Genomic DNA, 22,448 nt, shown 5'->3' with positions numbered 1-22,448 from the left:
CTAGGATTTAAAATTTAGAATTAAAGGGTTTTGTACTTATTTGGTCTATGTTGTGTTATGGATAATATGCTATGGATAAAGATCTAACCAAATTTATGTATGTATATTTTGTATGAATAAACACAAGTAACTATCTATTAACAATACTGCAATTGATTATCCACTTATAATTGAACAAATGTTCAACGACTGATGGATACTGTATAATCTAAAAATTCATAAAAAATATAGCAATATGTATCTTAAAATGTAGAAAATATATAATCATAACATATTTTATATAAATAAATAGAAAATTTGTTTTATGATAACAAATAAATATATTTTACTTTGTTAAAGTGTTAACAACAAAAAAGAAGAGAAAAAGAGAGAAAAGAACGAGAGAAAGAGAGGTAAGTTGTTAGTAAGGGCAAAAATGTAAAAAGAAAGTGGACACCTAAGCAAAAAACTTGGGAAAGTATACCATGAGTGGAAAGTGGGTTTTTGTGACAGAACTCACACCCAAAATGGGTTTTCATGACATTTTCCCTATGTTTAATGTTCTATCACAGAGAACTGCCAAAAACCAAAACCCATTTGTCACATTTATCATTAAGGAAATGTCAAGATGCTTATAAAGGGATCGAGTATATTGAATTAATCATAAGGTTACACACTTATAGAGACTTAAAGAGCCATAGACTTAAACCAGATTTGACTAAGAGAGCCTTAGATTTGACCAGACTTTTAAGAGAGCCCTAGACTTGACCAGACTTGACTAAGAGAGACCTAGACTTGACCAGACTTGACTAAGAAAGCCCTACACTTGACAAGACTTGACTAATCACCAGACTTGACTGAATAGTATTCTGGTGAACATCAGTGTATATTTTGGGTACCACCTGCAATTCCACACCACAAACAATTTTTTATATCATTACAGTATTATGGTACGCAAAAGCTAAGACCAGGGGAGAAAAGAAAAATGCAGTTAAGAATCTAAACAGGTAAAATATTGTCATAGTTCTCTACCAGCAAATTCAGCTAATAATAAGCCATTAAGAAATCTCAAGGAACTAACAGGAACTAGAGAACATTCATAAGAAGACTTCGGCAATAGAAAACTGACTACATTGATACATAACACAATACATTGATTAAAAAAAAAAAAAGCATAACAGAAACAGTGATCAAACAACACAATACTTCAGAAACATGTACCTTGCTTCATTGCTAAAGATTCGCCATTTAACATACACATCCACATCCAATCTGCAGAAACAGATGATTTTTTTAAGTTACAGAAAAAATAACAAAACTAAGTAATCAATATAATACTTCAGAGTTCAGAACAATAAACATTCAGCCGCAGAACATATGACCTTGCTTCTTTGTTGAAAAGGAATCATGCGAAGACAATCAAACACTTGATCAACAACGTTTTAATGAAAAAACCTGAATCTTCACAGAGACCAAACCTTATCTTACAAGGCTTCCTAATGGCAAAGAGAGATAAGAGGAGTTAGGCTTTAACTTTAGAGCCTGAAACAGAATTTAGCTTTTACCCTCCTTTTTCCTATTGACAAACCAATTCAGCATATCAATAAATCCCTAAAAGGAGAATACACAAACCTGAATCTTTCACAGCACTTGAGAGACATGGTTCAATTAACCAGAGTCATCAACCAAGCAAATGCTCTAATAACTAAAAAAAGATCCGCTTAGTAATAGATTAACACTGATTTCCAATCTCCGTAGCTACTATATAAGCAAATTTCAAATCCAGATTCCGATTCCTAAAGGAATCTAAGGATTACCAATATTCTAACTCAGATTTGCACAAATAAAATGAAGGATTATCACAATCTACCGAGGACAAAAAGCTAAATTTGTACCAGACCCAATAAGTTTTATGTCTATTTTTGAACAGTCACAAATCACACTAATCACCAATTCGGACCAGGGGTACGTAACTTTTTGACTATTTTAATAAGAAAAATCAACGTTCTGTTTTTTCCCCCCCCCCTCCAAAGGTTCTAACGTTTTGTTTTTGATCTTGGCACACAGGAAGATCGAGGCATACTCCAATCACATCCAGAAGGTTTACGAAATGTTCTTAACTACATCAAAGATAAATACAATAACCCTATCGTCTATATAAAAGAGAACGGTAAGAATTTTTTATATATAGATATACTTTTTCTATTAAACGGTAAATTATCTCTCTTTGTTAATATTTATTTGATAAATTACACTTACAGGAATCAATGACTATGACGACGGTACAAAATCACGAGAGGAGATTCTCAATGATACATAGTTGATCTTGCTTCCTTGTTATCCTTTTAAAAAAAAAATTATTTAACATATAATAAGATTCAGAATGGTGGAACACACGAGTGTGTGTTATAGACAATGTGCTCTACGTGTACTTCTTTCGTTTCGGTTTGATGTGGTTTGACACTGAACTGAGGCTATGGAGAGTGGTTTTTGGTTTGGATCTTGGCGAAGCTCAAGGCGTTGCAATGGCTGAATGTACTATGGGAAGTTGGCGTTTCTATGGGAGAAACCAAGTCTTGTTTTTCGTGGAAGGAAAGAGATTTGGTGTAGAATGATTGGCTTGGCTTAGAAAGAGACCCGTGCTCCCTATGTAGACAAGTGTCTATAGTTATTTCCAAGTCAACGTCAACTTATGTAGACTTTTTGTTCTAGCCCATTCGTTACGTAGGGAAATTTTCACATAAACATTAAAAAATTTATTCAACATATAATAAGATTCAGAATAAATTATATCTCTAATAGAGAATTTACTATATTCAAGGTCTTCGGAATCCTTACACCTCGGTCAGATCTACACCAACGATTGACAATAATCTTCTCAGAGCGTTACATATCATCATCAACTTAACTATTCAAGAGATTGATCTTATATAGAAACAGAGCTAACATAGTGGTTACAACGATTTTACACAAAATCGGTTAGTCTTAATCGCATCGGTATACATGTGAAGAATCCAACATTTTCTTTGTATAAGTTGTTTTTTTTTATTAATCTTTGAATAACAGTGACATAATTTCCCTTTGTGTATGACGTACATTAATGGAGTTCGTATAAATGGGCCTGAGCCCAGCAAAACGTGTAATTGTTATGGTCCATAATGTTAATTTATTTATACAAGTACCCCCTGAACTCTCTGATAATGTTCGAATGACCCTAAAACAATATTTAATTTTCATTTTCCTGGAAGTGAAAGAGCCACCGTGACTCGATTATCTGAAGCCAAAAATCAAAATCTCTTCATATGATGAACGTGTTAGTTTCGTAAGATGTGGCGAAGATCTGTTGTGTCTCGTATCTCCTCGAGGATCTCTGTTTCTTCTTCTTTACCAACAAACCCTAGACTGATTCCTTGGTCTCGCGAGTTGTGTGTCGTTAACAGCTTCACCGAGCCTCCGCTTCCTTCGGAATCAACTGCTAAGTTAGGGATCACTGGGGTTAGATCCGATGCGAATCGAGTTTTTGCCTCAGGTACTGTCGCCGCCGCAGCTACCACCGGTGAGATTTCGTCTAGAGTTGCGGCTGTGGCTGGTTTAGGGCATCACTACGCTCGTTGTTATTGGGACCTTTCTAAAGCTCGCCTTAGGTATGTGTGATTACTTTCTCGTTTCTTCTCATGGGAATTTGAAAAATTGGAAATTTTCATTTTTTTTGGATTCAAAATCCTCATTTTGTTTGATTGATGTTTGTAGTATGCTCGTGGTTGCGACTTCTGGCACTGGTTATATTCTTGGTACGGGAAATGTTTTTTTTTTTATATACACTGTCTAAACTAAGTCATCAATGTTTTTTTTTTTTTTTTACAGTGTGGTTAACCCTCCAGAGCTCTTAATTATTGGTTGTGGAAGAGACATTCACCCGGTAACTCCTGAGGTCCGTCAGTTTGTGAAGTCCATTGGAATGAAGTTAGAAACAGTTGATTCTGTAAGTGTCTTTTCTTTAGTCCTAAGCTTATAGCTCATAGTTTCTTATGCACTGATTTCGATTTTACTTTAAATCAGAGAAACGCTGCATCAACTTACAACATTCTGAATGAAGAAGGAAGAGTTGTTGCTGCGGCATTGCTTCCATACGGAGTTACATCCTAAACAAAAACTAACATCAAATCGATTTCGCGAAGAAGAAGAAGAAGAAGAAGAAGAAGAGAGAGAGAGAGATAAACGCGGGTGAGTTTTTTTTTCTTTCTTTTGTTCATTTCTTCTCCCACCAATGAAAATGTGACACGTCGTAGGTTGCAAGTAGTTCCAAAAACTCCGAATGTATTTATTTATTTTGTTAATTTTTTTTTTAATTTTTAAACACTTTACATTTGGATCAAGTGCAAAGAAACCAACTACAACTAGAGACGGAAGGAAATTAAAAAAAAAAAAAAGGCTTTAAATATTATTATTAGTAAGTGAATGTAGATTTAATTTATATAGGTGAAAAAGTAAATCACAAATAAACTCATGCAAATAAAAGGCGAGTATAATATATAGTTTTACATATTTGGTCTTTTGAATTTAGTAAAATTACTGTGTTCAAGTTGATCAATTAAGGAAGTTTTCTTATAGAGATTACGTATGTAAATCTTATGTTCGTCTATATAAGTATGGATCTTCCTCAGGGGAAGCACGGGCCTTTTTGGGCTGCTAATTAAAAAATCTTTTGTACATGTAAACCGGCTGAACCGGTAATCTTTTCACACTTATCAGGGGAAGCACGGGACTTTTTGTGATCGTTAATACATCATCCATATATATGGAAAAACATAAGAGGGAAATTGATGTAAAAATAGAAAAAAGGGTGGAACCCATACGCAGATAATAAATATTGAAACCAGGCATAATGCATGAGATCGAAAAACTGTCAGAGAGAATATTTGACCTCTTGCCACTTTAGCTGTCACTAAACCAAAAAAAAAGAGAGAAGTCCTCTTCTCTAATTTAATAGAAAAATAATTTCATGGAACCCACCCAAATACATGTAATTATTTCATGCCATTTAATTATTTCATGGAACCCAACCAAGATATGCTAACGTACGTATAATTATGGGTAAAGCAGAGGGTTATAATAATAAACAACCTAAGTCGATAAAATAATTAACATAACATAAGTCAGATAATTCAAATGATAATTAACATATATTTTTAAGAAAAACAAAAAAAAAGAAAAGATAATTAACATATAATATAGTTTTTTTTTTACAACCATAATTATAAACCTTAAAATCGCGCCACGCAGAGAGAAAGACCATGAAAACCCAAACGAACTATGCTGCTGAATCAGCGATGCCGCATGTTCGGATCAATGGAGAAAAGGAGTGACTGTTGAGAACCTCTTGTCGCTTTTAAAAAAAAAACAAACAAAAAGAAGAAAAAATTAGAGATAAATTATCAAAACAGAGTAACGAAACCGAGTAAAAAGCAACAGAGTAAAAAGCAAACCTACCTTTTTCTGCTGCAGATCGAGTGTCTTTTGGGTAGTTGTGATCTGCTGATCGAAGAAGTCAGCATCTTCATTGAAACGCCTCTTATCTTCTGCATCTTCAGCTCCCCGAGCATCTTGTTTCGCTTTATCCCTTAACCTCTCGTACATTTTTCTCTTCGCCAGCGTTTCCTTCTCCGCCTCCCTTATCTGATCTACTGCATCCTCGATCGGAATGGGAACGGCAACGGGAACGGTGGTCGTCTTCTTTTTCTTGCAGAGGAAGCTTTTCAGAAACTTAAACATGTTATGTGAGAGAGAGAGAGAGAGAGAGGAAAGGAAAGAGAGAGATCTCGATGATGGAAGAGATTCGATGGACTGCTGATAATATATGAACTAGGGTTGGAAATTTTTTAAGTATGTGTCCTAATTAAAGCTTCTTACATGTTTTTTATTAAATACTTTTGGTATAAGAAAATATTGTAATAAGCCCAAAAGTAAATGAAATAAAGCCCATATTGAGCCCAAATCTTATAATTCTTTCAAAAGTACGTAGGATTCAGCACCGGAGCGAGACATTTTTGAGGAACTTGGTTCGACGAAGAAACTATCTTAAGAGCTCATTTGGAAGCTAAATCTATCATCATCATCACAATGAACATATAGGCTAAGAAAGCGAGGAACCTAGCCGCAGCGTCAATGTTGATGTCCAAATCGGTCCAATTAGAGTATTTTAGTTGGTGTTTTGAGGGTTGAAGTTCTCTTTATTATATGAGAAAAAGTGGACTACAATCGATAGAGACGAGCTAGAAAATGACGAAAAGGGAAACAATTGGCGAACTGCGAGCTCATCGAGTCTATTCTGTGAGAACCAATTCTCTCGTATCAATTCCCTCTCCATCTCTCCGTCCTTTTGCCGTACGCCGTACAATCACTATTTATAGATTACTGTGTCGATTCGTCATCCGAAAAGACCAAAATAACCCTCTCGGTCTATTAATTCTTTTGGGCTTTTTCTGGGTTGGGCCTATTGTTGGGATGAAATCCACCCCTAACACTCAAGAATATCATATACTCCAAATTGACAGTGTTAAACTAAGGTGAGATTAGTATAGATGATGACCTTCTCTTACAAGTAGATAGTTAGAGAATCAACCAAATAAAAGTATTGGTGAATACTGTAAATATGCAAACAAAAGGGTGGATAAGCAAATGAAGAGACCCGTGCTCCCTAACGTTGCAATGTCATGTAGAACCAAAATGGAATTCAAAGTCGTTTTATCATTTGCATTCATTATCACTTTCATGACTAGCAAGAAAGAAGCAAAACATCAAGCCAAGCATTCTCTTAACTAGTCTCACGAAAGACCATGACGATCGTTTAGATTCTTAATACATAATGGCACGATAAGATACCTAAAAATACATAACACAAGATGGTGGCTTTCACATCAAGCGACATATGATCTGGCATTCCATCCATTGTTCTCCTTATGATAGCATTGCCACAGGTTTTGAAGCTCATGTAGAAGATTGCATTCTCCGCCTTGGCTTTCTTCTTAGACTCCACATCTGCTCTGGTTAATTTGCACAATTATCTTTCTCAGCTCTAATGGCCTTTCCCACATTGGTGAGCGCTGCAACACAACATCAAGAGAGATCTCATTAACCTACACAAACTCCCATCCTCTTTATTTTTTCCAGTCAATTAAGTGTTTTTTTTTTCTCACCGGGAACCAACGCGACTTGGTGCGACATGCGAGTTCCAAGTACAGACGAAGCCAATCCTTGTCTTCTTTCACCTCTGACTCTGTCAACTGCAAAAATCAAGTCAACAAACATATCACATATATAGTCCCTAGGCATGCTTCCTCTAAATCTCTCAAGGGCTAACAATAGAGAGGGGCTCATACCTCGTAGTATCCTCAGGGATCGAGTTGGGCATATCACTTTTGCAGAAATCATCCACGGCACAGATTGGGAAGTCTTTCTTCTCTGAGAGGTATACGCAAAAGTAGACATGACCAAGAAAGATTAGACACAATAATAAAACAACGAGAGAGGTTAACAAAAAGGTGCATCACCCATCTACAAATTACCTGGCAATAATGTGCATTGGGTAGTAATGAAACTCAAGCCGCCTTTCGACTGAACCTCCCTCGTTATGAACTTAAAAGTGGAATACTCGCGAGTTGGATCCGTTGCATAAAGTATTCCGGCAACATAGGCCTCGTCTGTACAGAAAAATTCAAGGTTTGTCCGCTGCAAAGAAGAGAATGATTAAGAACTTCTACAAATTCATATATACAAACCAAATTCATTCAATTTACTTACATTTTGCAGATTGTAGCAATGAAGTCCAACTTTACCAAGCAGATCTCCATATTCACAATCCTGATGGAGAAAGTCAAAATCAGAACGCATATCTGATATGGAGAGCAATTCTTTTTGTTTGTTTCCTAATCATAAAACACCAACATGGTGTCAGAGCAATTTTAATATCCTAGGAGCCTAACATCAATTTCACAAAACCACGAAGATCACAAGAAACTAAGCAGCCACAAGGGAATCCATCACAAACTCACAAAAGAGAAGTTGCAGTGTTTGACGGGAAAAATTTCGGTCCATTATTATCAGGTCAGGTCATACTATACCACTCGTTAAAAGTTAATAGCAAACCTCAATGAGTTTTAGAAGCTTACCTGTTCTTCAAGATCAACTAACATCTCATCTTTTGATCCTAGCAATGCAGCTTATCTCTCTTCTATCTCCTTGGCCTTCTTCCGCCAAGTATCCCTGCTCTTTTATAAGTTTTCTATTAACAAATTTATAAATAGCTTGCAGAGTGTAAGCAGTTCATAAGGAAACCACCTGTCACAAGAATGGCATAATGATGGAAAAAGAGAACACAAGGCAGAGAGACTTTTTACCTCAGTGATACCATTTTTTTCCCTCTTCAAATTTTTCAATCTCAGTTTGAAGCTCATGCATTTTGTTGCTCACAACAATCTGGTCAACTGCTTCGGCGAAATTGCCTTGCTGCTTGCTTCTCGCCTCAACAATGAGAGATTCATAGTACTGCAAAGCATCACATTTTTTTTTGTAATGAATTGAGATCTCTTGAATCAATATACCGTTAGGTGGCTACAACTTCATCCTCTATTACGTTTGTTCATACTGTACATGAATAAGAAGAGAAAGAAACAAACAAACAACAGAAGAACCACTTGCCTGTCGCTGTCCCTTCAGTTGATACCCGCTAACGATCGACGCCATAAAACTACTGAGACAAAAGACCTAGAATTCAGATGCATTATGCAGGGAGACAAAAAAAAAAAACAATGACAAAGGGTGATTCGATATCGTACTGAATCAACTTTGGTGTTGAAGATGGCTCCGGTAAATCCTGTATCCTCACTACAATCTCACAGAGACCACACTCCCCACCACCACCTTCATGTGAGAGACAACGGGGTGTTCATCTCTACTGACTGTTTATAAATTATTGAATGGTTTAACGGATGAACGTAGCTGTCACCAACAGAATCAATCAAGAGAATAGCAGTGATGCGTTTCTTTCCAGTGCCTGATAGAATGCCCATCCTTCCTTGTATCTACAATTGAAAACATAATAATGAAGCTTCCACCTCTAAGGAAGATATATAGATGTCAGGTTAACTAAAAACTAATTACAACGGAAATGCAAACTAAGCATTGTTACCTTCCACAACCTAAGAAGCCACAGACAAGGCATGCCCAAAGGTTCTGTGTTTTTTCCCACAAATAGAACAGCTTGAATATCTCAATCGACAAACCTACAAAACGAGATGCGCATATGGTAAAAAAATTAACATGTGCAAGGTATATTGTTAAGAATTAGATAAATGTTGACACCAGAAATATGCAAAGCATTAAAGCAAAACACTATAAAATTAACGAGCATGGCAAATGCAACACCAACCCACCATATAAACTGAAAACGCACTGAAAGAGAGAACCACTGACGTGACAGGACAGAGAAGTCCATTTAGAACACTGAAAAACGAGTGATCACAAAGAGTGCTGACTATACCACTGGTGTCGGGATCTAATCTCTCAGTAAAATAAACATAGAAATCGATCGATCTTCTTTAGCACAACTCACCAAGACACACATATTGGGAAAGTAGATAACTCTGTGAATCCAAAACAGGTGCTTCTGCAGCAACCTCATCAATTTCCGTGTGTTCCCACCGACATTGCATAAAGAATATGGCAAACCTCTCAGCCTAAAAACCCAAGAAACAGGTTCTTGTGGAATCCATCTGCTTCACTAAGCGTGACAAGAAAGACTATATCGAGCTTCCTATTCCATCGTTCCTAACAAATTTTCAAGAAGCACTAATTAGAGACACTACCAGCAACAATCAGCACCCTTATCATTTCCTAAACATCAAAATCAAAATCAAAAGATCAAGCCATCAATGAACCTAAAAAAGACGAGAAATGGAACGTTCGACAAACCTGATGAAGAGGACCTCGGAGACACTAGGCGATGCGGGAAAAGTAATTGGGAACAGCGACGATGAAGAGAGTGGTTAGGGAGGGAGCTGTGCGAAGAGTTCCGGTAGAGATGGATCAGACCTTTGCGTTCGGTGATTTTGATTTTTGAGAGACGAATCTTTGGAATATACTCTTTACTTCGATGCGTAGTAGTAGGTGAATAATAATACCTATGTCTTTTTTTTTTAAGTTGTATTATTTTTTAGAAAATACTTTTTAATTGTATTTATTGTTAGTAATTAATAATAATGTAAATAAAGTAATTATTTTATTATTAAATTTCGTGTATGAGTATTATTATCGCGACCTCTTAGCCCCAAATTTTTAGGTTTTGTCTATTTAAAATTAAATCAAAACTAAAAATATTGTTAAGAATTTGTCTCTTAACTAAGAGGTTAAAGATACCATAAGAGACGACGACGTGTTCGAATATTGTTGGGTGTTGTTTTAACACAAAAGTTTTTTTTTTTGTTGATTATCGTTCTCTTCCTCTTCTCTTTCTTTCTCGAAGTAGAGACTGCAAAATCGGGACCAGGGAGATGATGAGTCCCGATTATAGTCTCGCTGGAATCGATCTACCCCTTGGTGGAACTGGTCGCCCTGATATCCCCAGATGATGTAGAGATTTCTCTCAAAAATCGATTGCAAGCAGAAGAATGATTCAATTTTGGGTGGCCTCCGGCGGTTCAACCCCGTTAACTCATCATCTCCACTGACGGCAGATCTCAACGTGACTCTGATGCATGATTCTATCTCTGTAAAAGATTCCTCTCTGTCTCTGCGTTTTTATCATCTCTCTCCTTTCGTTCTTATCAGATTGAATGTTTTTTGCTTCTTCCTCCTCCACTTACCTTAATTTAGCTTTAGGATTTTAGGTTAAGTTGGGAATCCCAAAACTTGATTTATGTGATTCAGAGCTAATTGAATCATTCCATAGGTTATCTTCTGATTAGTCTCGAATCTTATAACAAAATTGCCCTAAGTTTTAGTTCTAGTGATGATTTATAATCAAATTGGATCTAGTTTGTGTGTGCTTCTCTTTAATCGCTCTGGTGAAAGGCTTATTTTGGTTGGTTGGATTATTTTCACATTCGACATCTTCTCATTGCTTTAGTTATTATGGTCTATGATCCTTGGTCATCCTCTTGTTCTTGTTCTGCTTGTTTGAAAAAATGATGGGTATTCGCAGAGACCTTGTTCAATTCATGGCGAGATGATCTTCTTAAAAAACTACAGCTCTCTAAATTAGAAAGGTATCATATCTATCTCTCTTATTAGATTGTACTGTATGTTGAATACATCTTGGATACATATCATGGCGAGATGGTCTACTATAATTTGTTTTTTCTTCTCATTCAGATCACGTGGTTGAAATATAATGATGAAGCCGCCATTTAAAACAATAACTCCATCAACTCAGGTACTCAGCTCTGTCTATATGTCTAAAATTGATTGAAGTAAGCTTGAATTTCGTGTGTATTAGTTGTGTGGACTTATAGTGAGTATAATTGTTTAACAGATGCATCTCTCGCACTTGTGTTTAAGTATTACGAATTGCTTTTTGATATCGTATAGGTAAGACTTGAGTCTTGGATTGATTGCTTTGTGTTTGGTGGTTGTGATAAATGGTTGAATATTAGTTGTGTGGACTTATTGTAAATTGCTTAGTGTGTGTATGAGTTCAATGTTTGGTTGTGTTAGATTAGGTAAATGTCTACATCATACNTCGGCTTTAATGTGATGATATGTAATGTTTATGTAATCGGACATTTGTGTGCTTCTTGTGTAAAATTTAAACTCAAATGGCTTGTATTTTTGTTGCTTGTGACAGGAATAGACAAGAAAAACAGGTGGTTGACAAATACAAACAATGATGCTCGTGACTTGAAGTGACATGGTACAAGCTCGTGAAAGGAAGAAACAAGAAAACAAGGACTTGAGTAACCCACTTATTTGTATTTTTGTTGCTCGTGACTTGTATGCATTTTGTGTTTTTGTTGCTCGTAACTTGTTTAAATGCTTGTTTTGTTGTTGCTCGTGACTTTCCAAGGCTGGCGACACCATACAAATGATTTGTAACACTTTTTTTTTCAACAAGATTTGTAACACTATATAAGAGCATCATATATTACTACCACAACTCCATCTCTTCTCCTCCTAAACGTTTAATACTTCTTCTTCTACAACTTCATTGCTCAATATTTTTTTCTTTTACCACTTCACAAATCCATATCTTCTTCTTTATTTTGATCTTAGTCATCTTTAAGAAATAAATGGCATCTTCTTCTAGTAATAATTTCGATGATTTCGACAAAATGCTTGATGAGAGATTTGATCAAGTGTATGATCAAGCGTTCGATCATATTGTTTCTGCTCATGCTGCTCGCCAACAAGCAAGAAAGCCAAGGAAAAAAAGAGTCTATATTGAAAGAGATCGTGAAGATGGACACGATCGCTTGTGGAACGATTATTTTAGTGAAGATGCAACATACCCTCCTCCTCTTTTTCGTCGTCGCTATAGAATGAACAAGGCGCTGTTCATGCGTATTACTGATCGACTCTCTAATGAAATTCTATTCTTTCAACAAAGAAGAGATGCTACCGGAAGGTTCGGTCTCTCTGCAATACAGAAATGTACAGCAGCAATTCGTATGATGGCATATGGTTGTGCAGCTGATGCGCTTGATGAATACCTCCGACTTTCTGAAACCACTGCGATGCAATGCTTGGTCAATTTTGTTGAAGGAGTCATAAATTTATTTGGGGATGAGTATCTAAGGAGACCCACACCAGAGGATCTTCAACGTTTACTCGATATTGGAGAGCTACGAGGATTTCCGGGGATGATAGGAAGCATCGATTGTATGCATTGGGAATGGAAGAATTGCCCAACCGCATGGAAAGGTCAATACACACGTGGATCCGGAAATCCAACCATCGTTTTAGAGGCTGTAGCGTCACACGATCTGTGGATATGGCACGCGTTTTTTGGACCTCCAGGTACATTAAACGATATCAATGTTCTTGATCGCTCTCCAGTTTTTGATGATATATTACAAGGTTATGCTCCAAAAGTGAATTACATTGTCAACGGCTGCGAGTATCATTTGGCTTACTATCTCACTGATGGTATTTATCCAAAATGGGCTACTTTTATTCAATCTATTAAACTCCCACAAGATCCAAAGGCATCTTTCTTTGCTACTTGTCAAGAAGCTGTCCGTAAAGATGTCGAGCGTGCTTTTGGAGTCTTGCAAGCTCGCTTCGCCATAGTCAAAAATCCGGCTCTTGTCCATAATAAGGAAACAATTGGAAAGATTATGAGAGCGTGTATCATACTTCACAATATGATAGTAGAGGACGAACGAGATGGGTACAACCAGTTAAATCCAGCAGAATTCGAACAAGTAGAAGCAAACAGAACTTCACATGTGGACTTAGATATACATTCAAATGTCAGCAATATGATGACCATGCTGAGCAAGCGGAAGGAAGTTCGTAATCAAATAAAACATCAACAATTGAAGGATGATTTGGTTGAGCATATATGGCAAAATTTTGGCACAAATCAAAATTACAACTAAACTTTGTCCCTATTTGTGATTTCTGCTTCTATTTTTATATGTTTTTATATTTTGTATGTTTAAAAGTTTATGAATGCAATAATAAAATCTTCATAGTTTAAATATTTAAAAATTATATATTTTTTTTTTAACTAAGAACCTCACTTTTAAGAATTTACCATTGGAGAAATACAAATTTAATTAACAAACAAAAGTTCTTAACTTATAAAAGTACACTTTTTATTACTAAAAAATGTAAGAACCCCAAAAATCAAAACCCACCAATAAAGATGCTCTAAGCCAATCTATATAACTGATTTTCTAATGAATCAAATAATAATTATTATAGTATATTAAAAAAAAAATTGTGTACTTGTAAAATATTAAATAGAAGATTCCAAAACAATAATTAAAAAAGGTTGAAATAACCTTTGAATATTATTACTAGTACGTACCCTTTAAAAAGTGAACGGTAGGAAGTATATAGTACGTATTAAAAGTTAAAAGAAGGCTTTCACGGGCTAAATGAATGTATCTCTAAAATAAGTAAACTATAGGTAAAAAAATATATGCAAGCAAGAATAATATATACCTTTTACATTTTCGGTCGTTTGAATTTAGTAAATTTACTGTTTTCAAAGTTAATTTACATTTTGATTAAGGAAGTTTTCTTAGAGCTAGCTAGAGATTTGTTTATGTAAAGCTTTCTCTTCGTCCCTATAAATATATAAAAGTATGGATCGTCCTCACAAAGAACAAATTTCAATTCCGAGCTTAATTCTAATTTCGACAGCTATATTCTAAATGAAATCCCGTGATAGGGAGATGTTCAAAGTTGGACCAATTGGGTCAATTCATGATAATCATAAGAGTCTGGAGTGGGACGAGAAGGGACGCAACATGATCTCTAGTATATATGTTGCTTTCGACAGCGATGGCATAAATTGTATTCAGTTTAGCTATCCTGATCAGAACGGAGGTGATCATGTCGTGTCTGAAAGGTATGGTGCGTCGGCCGATACCATGAAAAAAAAGTACAAAGCTCAATCCCACGAAATAGTAAGTTCTGTTATAATATGTCTTCATGTCTTTTCTTCTTCTGATAGTTATAATCTATGGTAATTTATTTTATCCTGAAACCATATTTATATATAGTGGAATCTTAAGATTTTGTTTTTTTTTTGTAATAGTTAACACTGTTGTTTACAATGTATAGTTTGTTTTCGTACGTACTTGTTCCTGATGACCACGTTAAAACAAATTTATGCAATACACAGGTGAGACTGAAGGACGATGAGTTTGTGATCGGGTTGAGTGCAATACATTGTATGGAACTCACGTCTTTGAACATTCACACTAATCAGGGGAAGCACGGCCCGATTTGTCATAAATTTACATCAGTAAATGTGGATCACTATAAGAGGGAACTTGATGTGAAGATCCGTGATCGTCGTGAGTTTGGTGGTTTCTTTGGGTCTTTTGATGACTGTGGCAATCTGACTTCCATTGGCATTTATGTGTGTCCCATTACAAGGATCAGTGACGCACCCCTCAGAACCAACTACAAAGTCACCCAAGTCGCCGACGACGACGACGACGACGACCAACCCACTCTCTACCAATCATCTGATCATCCTTTAGCCACAGTCAACCATAATGAGACGCGTGAATATCCAATGCCTCATGATCATGAGGTCTCTGATGGTTATCATGTCAAGGCCATCGCTCATAAGCCCAAGTTCGAAGACAAGATGAGTCTCTACCAATCATCTGATCTTCTAGCCAGAAGCACTAACAATCGGACACTTGAGTATCAAATGCCTCATGAGTTCTCTGATGGTTATCATGTCGAGCCCTTTGGTCGTACGCCTAAACTCGAAGATGGGATATTCTCCAAGTTGGAGCGCCTTTTCGGAAATCTCTTGGACTAATTGGTCGTTATCCCACGTATGATCTCGATTGGCATGTATTTGAGTCCCGACCTGGTCGATCGATTAAGAAACTTCTTGTGGAAGTGTTCAATACTATACCCTAGTTCAAGTTGCTGTTGAGTTTTATCTTAAATAAAGTAGCTACTTTAATGAAGCAAATGTCTTAGTTTTCTACAATTATGTGCTCCATGTCTTCTGACTTAAAACGAAATCTATAAATGACAAAATCTTTTGTGAATTGATTGTTGGAGATGATGATTACATTTTCAATTTTTTCATGATGACTTTTAACTTGTGTAAACTCAGCAGTCTAGTTCCGTACTAGCTATGACTACGCTCTTAATTTGAAGTTGTTGTACAATCTTGTCATTGTAAGTTAAATTATTTCTGTCACTCAGTTTTAGTTTTACTGTCTCTCTAGGCATAGAGACTGCATTAGTGAAACCGATATGATTTCCATTTTATGATAATGTCGTGTCTTGAATATTTGATATTGATTGTGTTGGTAACGGTACGTAGAGTTGTTTACAGAGGAACTGAAGCCTGAATGAATTGATCGAGTCAGAAGCTGAGATGCTTTACGGACTGATTCTTGTTTGTTACATATAAGCTTCAAGTTTAGTTTCTTGTGCTTGATGACATGATGGACAACTCTGTCATACGTCGTGGTCAGCCTTGTTTATTCAGACGGCCAAAAGTTTGTATGCATGCCATTAACTAAACAATTATGTGGTTCTCTTTACTCGATCGTATAGTTTTTTTGCTTGTTCTTGTTGTGAGATGGGTTAAAGCTNTTTTTTTTTTTTTTTTTTTTTTTCCATAAGTAAACCATTTTCAGTGGAATACTAATTTTCTATACCTGATGTTCCACGTGCCAAAAGAGTTCCAAAAGGCATATGAGAATGGAATTCACAAGTCAAAGTGTGCTTTTCAATGGTTTAGTTATTATTGATAGCGTTTCATATATAGTAGCTGCCAGCTACTAGCATGGTATCATAACAAAAAATCTTTTAGTTCAGGTTCTAGGAGCCAACATATGAGGATTGTACCTGATTGCTCGTTTTCCTGCTGTAGCTGCGTATGCTTATCAGAGGTCAGTGAAGAATATATATTTTTGTAATCTTTTTCATGTTTCTTGTAGCTTCTGAGTTTTCGGTACTAATCATAGTGTACCCTTTAGTGGAAAATTTGTCATCCCTTGTTTATTCTTTGAATTTAACTTTCCACTCAATCATTGCAGGATTATGTACAAGAATGGTGATTCCATCCCCTCAGATACATCTTTGGGTGCAAATTTGTTTTCCCACATGTTGGGATTTGATGATGCAAAGATGAAGAGCTCATGAGGCTTTACATCACTATCCACAGGTCTGTATTAATTTCTTCTAAAACAAGCTTCAGTTTCTTGTGTTTATTGTTTTTTGATACGCCGTAGCATGATCTTTTTGTTTTTCTACTGTTTTATATTTATATTTGCTATAGTGATCATGAAGGTGGAATTGTCTATATCTTGAGTATATGTTTAAGTCCTTCAGTTTACGTCAGAGCTTGAGTCTAGGAAAGGTAGCGTGTGATAGTTTTATGGTACAATGATAAGTTGGTGGGAACAATTTCTTAATTAGTCTCTTTTTTTGTCTTGTTGCAACAGGAATTTTTGCTTTGGATCAAATCAGTTGTGAAGGAATGTGAAGAAAACATATCGAAAGAGCTGTGGCAAGGTAAAACACACAAAATTCCTCTACGTTGCCATTCTTTGCTTTTCGGTCTTGTACATGACTGAAGAAAGTTTCACACAGTTGGAGTATGCGAAAAAGAATTATAATCTTGTTATAAGTCCTCATATAATCACCGAGCTCTCGGACTAGCCCTAGAAAAAGAATTGTGTTTGGTTCAGCTTATATGGGACCGAGCTCTCGGACCAGCACTAGAAAGTGTGTTAGCATGGACTGGTTGAAATACATAAAAGAAACAAGACTGCAAAAGAGAAACCTGCAACATGAGTTCATTAAAAGGAAAATAGGATTAAGAAGAGCTGGTCTTGTTGGTAGTAGTATCCTCATTAGGAAGCTCATTCATCACCAGAAAGAGAGGAAAAGATGTTAACTAGTTAAGTCTCTCCTCAGTGCCGGCAGTAATAAGCGGCATCCAAACATTGGCTGGTTTGCTAAGAAGCGTCTGATCTATAGTGGATCAGAAGCAATGGCTAATGATATAATCTCATTCACGTCGTCCGATTTTGCTGATAACTTATTCAAGTCCTTAGCTCAATTTGGCTCATAAATTCTAGAGATGGTAAAAGGCTTTTAATTTTAAATATTTGGAAGATCGGCATCTTAACTTGTTAGCAAAGAAACCAGCTAGAAACTATGTATAAGGTAAAAAGTAAATAACAAATATATATATGCAATCAAGGATAATATTTAGTTTTACACTTTTGGTCTTTAGAATTTAGTAAATTTACCGTTTCCATGTTGATTTACATTTTGATTAAGGAAGTTTTTTTAGAGAAATTATGTAAAGCTTTTTTTTTTTTTTTCTTGTCTATAAAGTGTGGATCGTCTTCATAATAAGAACAAATTCTTTTTTAAAGCAGCAAAGAGCTTAATTCTTTTGACTGCTATATTCGAAATGAAATTCCGTAGTAGGAAGATGTTCAAAGTCGGACCGATTGGGTCAAAACATTTTTTTCATAAGAATTGGAACGAGGAGGCAACATGATCTCTAATATAGTTGTTGCTTACAACAAACATAGAATACTATCTGTTCAGTTTAGCTATTTTCAGGAGAGAGGTCATGACGTGTCTGAAAAGTACGGTTCGTCCGAAGAAGGTTCATCGAACGAAATAGTAAGTTTTAATTGGAATAGTATATATTCACATGTTTTTTTCCTGATTACCACGGTAAAGCAAGTTTATGCAATGTACACAGATAAGACTGAATCACGATGAGTATGTGACTGGGTTGAGTGGAATATATTGGAAAGGACTTGTCACGTCTTTGACATTTCACACTAACCAGAGGAAATGCGGACCGTATTGCAAGATAGTCGATTATCCTGAAAGCTGTAAGAGGGAAATTGATGTGGGGATTCGTGATCATTGTGAGTTTGGTGGTTTCTTTGGGTCTTTTAGCAAATTTGGCGGTCTGGCATCGATTGGAATGTATGTTTATCCCAGGTACGATGACAAGCCCACTCTCAATGACAAAGTTGAGCCCCCTGAGACCAGCAAGGTGCAACATGGGGTTAAAACCAACTACAAAGTCACCAATGACGAAGACGACCAGCTCACTGTCTACCAATCAACTAATCCTTTAGGCCACAATGAACCGTAATGGGAAGCTTGAATATCAAATTCCTAATGAGGTCTCTGATGGGTATCATGTCAAGGCCATCGTTCATAAACCCAAATTAGAAGACAAGATCAGTCACTACCAATCATCTGATGATCGGCTAGCCAAAATCACTAACTATCAGACACTTGCGTATCTAATGCCTCATGAGTTCTCCGAGGGTTATCATGTCAATCCCACTCGTAAGCCTAAACTCAAAGGTGCGATATTCTCAAAGTTGGGGCGCCTTTTTTAGAAATCTCTTGGACTAAATTAGTTTCCTTTTCGTTTGCATGCTCCTAAACGACATGAGACAACACACTATCTCTTGTCATTTTAAGTATTAAGTTTTGAGTTTTTATGTTTTTCTTTAATGGAGGAATGCCACATTTTTTTTATATCGTTAAGCTACCACTCTTATAATTAAAGATTAATATATTTATTAGGATTATTAATTTGCTTTATTCGAATGAGTTAATCCACTCCGCATATGTTTACATTGGCTTCTTCAAAGCCTTGTTAGATTAGGGTAAGAAATTGCAAAATGATTTTCTCCCTAAATGAGAGAAAGAGAGAGAGAGAGTCATTGAACTATATTTTGACATAGTGACATGTCATGTTATTATATTCTCAAGTCCATTTGGTCATGAATTATTATTTCGTTGTGCATTCGTGCAAGATAGTAGTCTTAAACGACAAGAGACTACCCACAGAAGTATATAGTATATAACAAAAGGGACATGCCACATTTTTGTTATCTTTGAAGCCACAATTCATTTTCAAATTATTAATTTTATTTTACTCGGATGATTGTTCACTTGGCATATGTTGAATTACCTTGGCTTGTATGATTTGTGTTCTTGAATGCCTCTTGGAATTCAAAGAGTGCGATTGAGTAATCTTTACGTTTACAAGAGGGCCTTTTCTTTAATGTAGTGGAGACTTTTCTACGCTTGGTTCTCATGAACACCGTAAATACCAAGTCAAAGATGACTCATCGGTTTCTTGCACAATCCCGTACCCTGAGTCCGCCTATGGCTATATATATCCCTTTGCCTTATTACTCTGTATCCAATCGTACTAGCTAGCACGCTTTAATTTTCCACAAAAATGGTGGTGTTGAAACTCGGACCATTAGGAGAATATGACAAGATAGATCACTGGGAAGAAACTGGCCATGACAAAATAAGTCACATATTCGTCACTCTTGATGATTCTTCTGTAACATCCATTCAGTTTGGATATGTGGAAAACGGAGATCTTGTCATGTCCAAAAAGTACGGCTCAGACGAAGAAAACCAAAGTACTCGAATTGTAAGTCTCACTCAACTCTCTTGTTTTACCTCTAAAAACTATGTCAGTCTAATAATGAAATGGATTGATATTTCGTTTGGTTACTTAACATTATCCTGCAGTTGAGGCTGAACCATGAGTCTGAGTTTGTCACTGGCATTAGCGGAGAGATGCGTAACTGTAATATTTCCTCTCTGACGTTTCATACAAACGAAGGAAAGCACGAGGTCCTTTGTGCAGGATCGGAATCTGACCGGACAAGATATGAGAGGTTTGAGTTTCTTGCGGAAATACATGACCGCCGTGAGTTTGGAGGTTTCTTCGGATCTTGCGATTATTCTCTTAGTTCGATAGGTCTCTATGTAAAGCCTATCATCTCGGGTGTACACACTATTAAGCAAGAAGTATGATCCAGTGCTCTTTTGGTTACTTTAACTTCAGAACTCTTTGTTTTATTGTTTCGTTTCATTATCTGAATAAAGAACTACTATAATTTATGTTATGCTAATGCTAATGAAGAAAGCTTTGTCAACCAATAATTTCACTTCTCTGTTTGATAGGAATGTATTCGAGTTTATTGGAGATCAAATAAAATTTAATTTCTAAGAATCAGAAAGAGTCGCTATTATAATATAGTTACGGAGGAGATAGGTCTGTGATTGACAAAGCTTTCTTCATTCTTTCCACGAGATTAGGCAGAGTCTTCACAGCTTCATCAACAGTTTGGTTCACACACTGCTCCAAACCATTTACAGCTTCAGTTCTAGTCTTCTGGAGCTTAGCAGCCTCAAACTTGTCTTGACAAACCACAAGAGATCTATTCAACCTCTCCTACATTCATCGGTAAAAGTCAAAACACAAACTTGAATTGGTAAGTGATGTCTAGTACTCAAAACTAAGCTATTGTCCTGAGATATAGAGAATCTAGGAAACAATAACATACACTACTTTCATAAACACATTTGAAAAACGAAAGTTTAAGACTACAGTCACTAAATTCTCGACACTCATGTACAATAGAAAACTTGCCCTGCATCAACCTCTAACTAAACAAGAAACAGAGTTTTAAGAAGTGACTCACTTGGAACACAGACATCTCGTTATCAAAGTGGTTCTGCGCATTGGTGATTGGAACACTGCAACTCTCTGCACATCGACTAATCTCAGAGTGTGTTCTTGTCCTATCAAAGCACTCATATGCACATTTGAAGTATGCCTTCTGCATCAACACAACAGCACAAAACATACCCTTTAGATAAAATCTCAGACTAAGCAAACTAAGTATACATAAAGAACCTAACTTCAGGAACTTAGCAACTAGGAGAAATAAAACTGAGTCTAGGGCTCTGTGAAATTAACTTTGTTTCGACACAATTTTAGGAAGAACGCATATTTGAAAGAGAGAGAAAGAGACGAACTTGAAGGGTGAAATTGATGTGGTCTTGAACTGGAGAAAGAAGAGACTGAGACACAGAACTGACTTCGTTAACTCTCTTTCTAATTCTCTCTCTCACCATCTTCTCCTCCGCCGTCTGATCCATTCTTTCCCCCGGCGACTTGGATTTCTTTATTACTACTTCAAGTTTCAGTTTCTCTTTCTCCGGTTCTGTTCCAATGACAATGATGATGATTCACGCAAAAATTTGGAATCTTTTTAACTTTGCAGTAGAAAGGAAATTAAAGATTGAACAGTAGTATAAGAAAATCTTTTCGACTCCTTCCCCAAGTTCATAGGTTAGAGCTTCAACCGCCTTCCATGGCGGAATCAGTGAAACACTACCTTATTGGGCTTTTAAATTCGGGCCCATTAACGAACATTATTATTCCCCTTTACACGTGACGTGGCTGAAGCAAGTTTCTTAGTGTTATTGACTTAAAAAAATTTAGGATTTGTGGAATACAAGATTTGTGTCTTGAGAGTCTCTTGGCCAAATCAAAACTTGATCTTAAACCTCTTAATGAATGAATGATACTGTAAACTTATATGGAAGATATTCATTATGATTATCAAAATTGCTAAAAGCCACATGAGTTGTTTGTTGTTGTTGTCTAAGAAAACAGAAGAAACTCGGAGAGACAAAAAAACAAAACTAACCTGAACTGCAAACAAAACTCCACAGAGAAAACTGAGTACAGACCAGACTTCAACTGTTTTTAACTACTACAAAAGTGTACTAAGGGACCAATGACCCAAACATATAGTGACTGGGAAAAACAAAGATACTAAAATCACTGCTTCTCAACTTTGTAAACTAGTAGACCGACAACATTATCAGAAACCATAGTAATCTACACCAATTTCAAAAGCAGACTGATGAAATGAGTAACCGAGAGGAGAGGGGTT

General features: G+C 36.2%; 7 protein-coding genes, 1 long non-coding RNA gene and 1 pseudogene across 17 annotated transcripts; 5 read left to right on the top strand and 4 right to left on the bottom strand.

Moving 5' to 3' along the window:
* On the top strand, positions 3,216-4,288 carry LOC104782908 (protoheme IX farnesyltransferase, mitochondrial-like). The gene is made up of 3 exons (XM_010507971.2): positions 3,216-3,623; positions 3,844-3,961; positions 4,039-4,288. The coding sequence occupies exons 1-3, from the start codon at positions 3,307-3,309 to the stop codon at positions 4,123-4,125; spliced, it is 522 nt and encodes a 173-aa protein (XP_010506273.1). The 5' UTR covers positions 3,216-3,306; the 3' UTR covers positions 4,126-4,288.
* LOC104782907 lies at positions 5,257-5,812 on the bottom strand. Its single transcript, XM_010507970.2, has 2 exons — positions 5,470-5,812; positions 5,257-5,365 (listed from the first exon to the last, which is right to left on the bottom strand). Exons 1-2 carry the CDS (start codon positions 5,749-5,751, stop codon positions 5,291-5,293), a joined length of 357 nt encoding a protein of 118 aa, XP_010506272.1. The 5' UTR covers positions 5,752-5,812; the 3' UTR covers positions 5,257-5,290.
* LOC104782904 lies at positions 6,707-8,522 on the bottom strand. Of its 5 annotated transcripts, none has more exons than XR_002037799.1 (7): positions 8,376-8,522; positions 8,148-8,241; positions 7,780-7,839; positions 7,545-7,707; positions 7,359-7,440; positions 7,176-7,262; positions 6,707-7,082 (listed from the first exon to the last, which is right to left on the bottom strand). XR_002037799.1 is itself a non-coding variant. In XM_019245062.1 (7 exons), exons 3-7 carry the CDS (start codon positions 7,867-7,869, stop codon positions 7,005-7,007), a joined length of 480 nt encoding a protein of 159 aa, XP_019100607.1. In that variant the 5' UTR covers positions 7,870-7,904; positions 8,148-8,246; positions 8,376-8,522; the 3' UTR covers positions 6,707-7,004. The 5 variants fall into 5 exon arrangements, 4 of the variants coding, with proteins under 4 accessions (XP_019100607.1, XP_019100609.1, XP_019100606.1 ...); XM_019245062.1 differs by having other exon boundaries at positions 7,379-7,440; positions 7,780-7,904; positions 8,148-8,246; XM_019245064.1 differs by having other exon boundaries at positions 7,379-7,440; positions 8,148-8,246.
* LOC109132725 lies at positions 8,672-10,115 on the bottom strand. Of its 5 annotated transcripts, XR_002037803.1 has the most exons (6): positions 9,949-10,115; positions 9,590-9,804; positions 9,411-9,480; positions 9,167-9,260; positions 8,814-9,059; positions 8,672-8,728 (listed from the first exon to the last, which is right to left on the bottom strand). It is a non-coding gene; the product is annotated as an uncharacterized LOC109132725 (long non-coding RNA). The 5 variants fall into 5 exon arrangements; XR_002037802.1 differs by having other exon boundaries at positions 9,411-9,804; XR_002037800.1 differs by lacking the exon at positions 9,411-9,480.
* On the top strand, positions 12,261-13,571 carry LOC104784393 (putative nuclease HARBI1). The gene has a single exon (XM_010509422.1). The coding sequence runs from the start codon at positions 12,261-12,263 to the stop codon at positions 13,569-13,571; it is 1,311 nt and encodes a 436-aa protein (XP_010507724.1).
* LOC104782903 (jacalin-related lectin 25-like) lies at positions 14,355-15,481 on the top strand. 2 transcript variants are annotated; one of them, XM_010507967.1, is made up of 2 exons: positions 14,355-14,609; positions 14,828-15,481. In XM_010507967.1, the coding sequence occupies exons 1-2, from the start codon at positions 14,355-14,357 to the stop codon at positions 15,479-15,481; spliced, it is 909 nt and encodes a 302-aa protein (XP_010506269.1). The 2 variants fall into 2 exon arrangements, with proteins under 2 accessions (XP_010506269.1, XP_010506268.1); XM_010507966.1 differs by having other exon boundaries at positions 14,741-15,481.
* On the top strand, positions 18,110-18,814 carry LOC104784392 (annotated as a pseudogene).
* LOC104782902 (jacalin-related lectin 24-like) lies at positions 19,905-20,534 on the top strand. Its single transcript, XM_010507965.2, has 2 exons — positions 19,905-20,125; positions 20,227-20,534. Exons 1-2 carry the CDS (start codon positions 19,922-19,924, stop codon positions 20,512-20,514), a joined length of 492 nt encoding a protein of 163 aa, XP_010506267.1. The 5' UTR covers positions 19,905-19,921; the 3' UTR covers positions 20,515-20,534.
* Positions 20,614-21,869, bottom strand: LOC104782901 (protein FAM136A-like). The gene is made up of 3 exons (XM_010507962.2): positions 21,523-21,869; positions 21,186-21,323; positions 20,614-20,935 (listed from the first exon to the last, which is right to left on the bottom strand). Exons 1-3 carry the CDS (start codon positions 21,643-21,645, stop codon positions 20,741-20,743), a joined length of 456 nt encoding a protein of 151 aa, XP_010506264.1. The 5' UTR covers positions 21,646-21,869; the 3' UTR covers positions 20,614-20,740.

Source organism: Camelina sativa, chromosome 4, assembly GCF_000633955.1.
Source record: "Camelina sativa cultivar DH55 chromosome 4, Cs, whole genome shotgun sequence".
Lineage (NCBI taxonomy): Eukaryota > Viridiplantae > Streptophyta > Magnoliopsida > Brassicales > Brassicaceae > Camelina > Camelina sativa.
The sequence above is the reverse complement of the archived record's forward strand: the minus strand, read 5'-3'. Positions and strand labels throughout refer to the sequence as shown.

Coding starts and splice junctions, on each gene's coding strand:
- LOC104782904 (XM_019245062.1), bottom strand. CDS start 7,869: ATGCGTTCTGATTTTGACTTTCTCCATCAGGATTGTGAATATGGAGAT. Junction 7,708..7,779: donor ATTGCTACAATCTGCAAAAT/GTAAGTAAATTG, acceptor TCTTCTTTGCAG/CGGACAAACCTTGAATTTTT. Junction 7,083..7,175: donor CCAAGTCGCGTTGGTTCCCG/GTGAGAAAAAAA, acceptor GTTGTGTTGCAG/CGCTCACCAATGTGGGAAAG.
- LOC104782908 (XM_010507971.2), top strand. CDS start 3,307: ATGTGGCGAAGATCTGTTGTGTCTCGTATCTCCTCGAGGATCTCTGTT. Junction 3,624..3,843: donor CTTTCTAAAGCTCGCCTTAG/GTATGTGTGATT, acceptor TTTTTTTTACAG/TGTGGTTAACCCTCCAGAGC. Junction 3,962..4,038: donor AGTTAGAAACAGTTGATTCT/GTAAGTGTCTTT, acceptor ACTTTAAATCAG/AGAAACGCTGCATCAACTTA.
- LOC104784393 (XM_010509422.1), top strand. CDS start 12,261: ATGGCATCTTCTTCTAGTAATAATTTCGATGATTTCGACAAAATGCTT.
- LOC104782903 (XM_010507966.1), top strand. CDS start 14,355: ATGAAATCCCGTGATAGGGAGATGTTCAAAGTTGGACCAATTGGGTCA. Junction 14,610..14,740: donor AAGCTCAATCCCACGAAATA/GTAAGTTCTGTT, acceptor TTTTTGTAATAG/TTAACACTGTTGTTTACAAT.
- LOC104782901 (XM_010507962.2), bottom strand. CDS start 21,645: ATGGATCAGACGGCGGAGGAGAAGATGGTGAGAGAGAGAATTAGAAAG. Junction 21,324..21,522: donor ACATCAATTTCACCCTTCAA/GTTCGTCTCTTT, acceptor GTGTTGATGCAG/AAGGCATACTTCAAATGTGC. Junction 20,936..21,185: donor ACGAGATGTCTGTGTTCCAA/GTGAGTCACTTC, acceptor CGATGAATGTAG/GAGAGGTTGAATAGATCTCT.
- LOC104782907 (XM_010507970.2), bottom strand. CDS start 5,751: ATGTTTAAGTTTCTGAAAAGCTTCCTCTGCAAGAAAAAGAAGACGACC. Junction 5,366..5,469: donor TCGATCTGCAGCAGAAAAAG/GTAGGTTTGCTT, acceptor TTTTTTTAAAAG/CGACAAGAGGTTCTCAACAG.
- LOC104782902 (XM_010507965.2), top strand. CDS start 19,922: ATGGTGGTGTTGAAACTCGGACCATTAGGAGAATATGACAAGATAGAT. Junction 20,126..20,226: donor AAAACCAAAGTACTCGAATT/GTAAGTCTCACT, acceptor ATTATCCTGCAG/TTGAGGCTGAACCATGAGTC.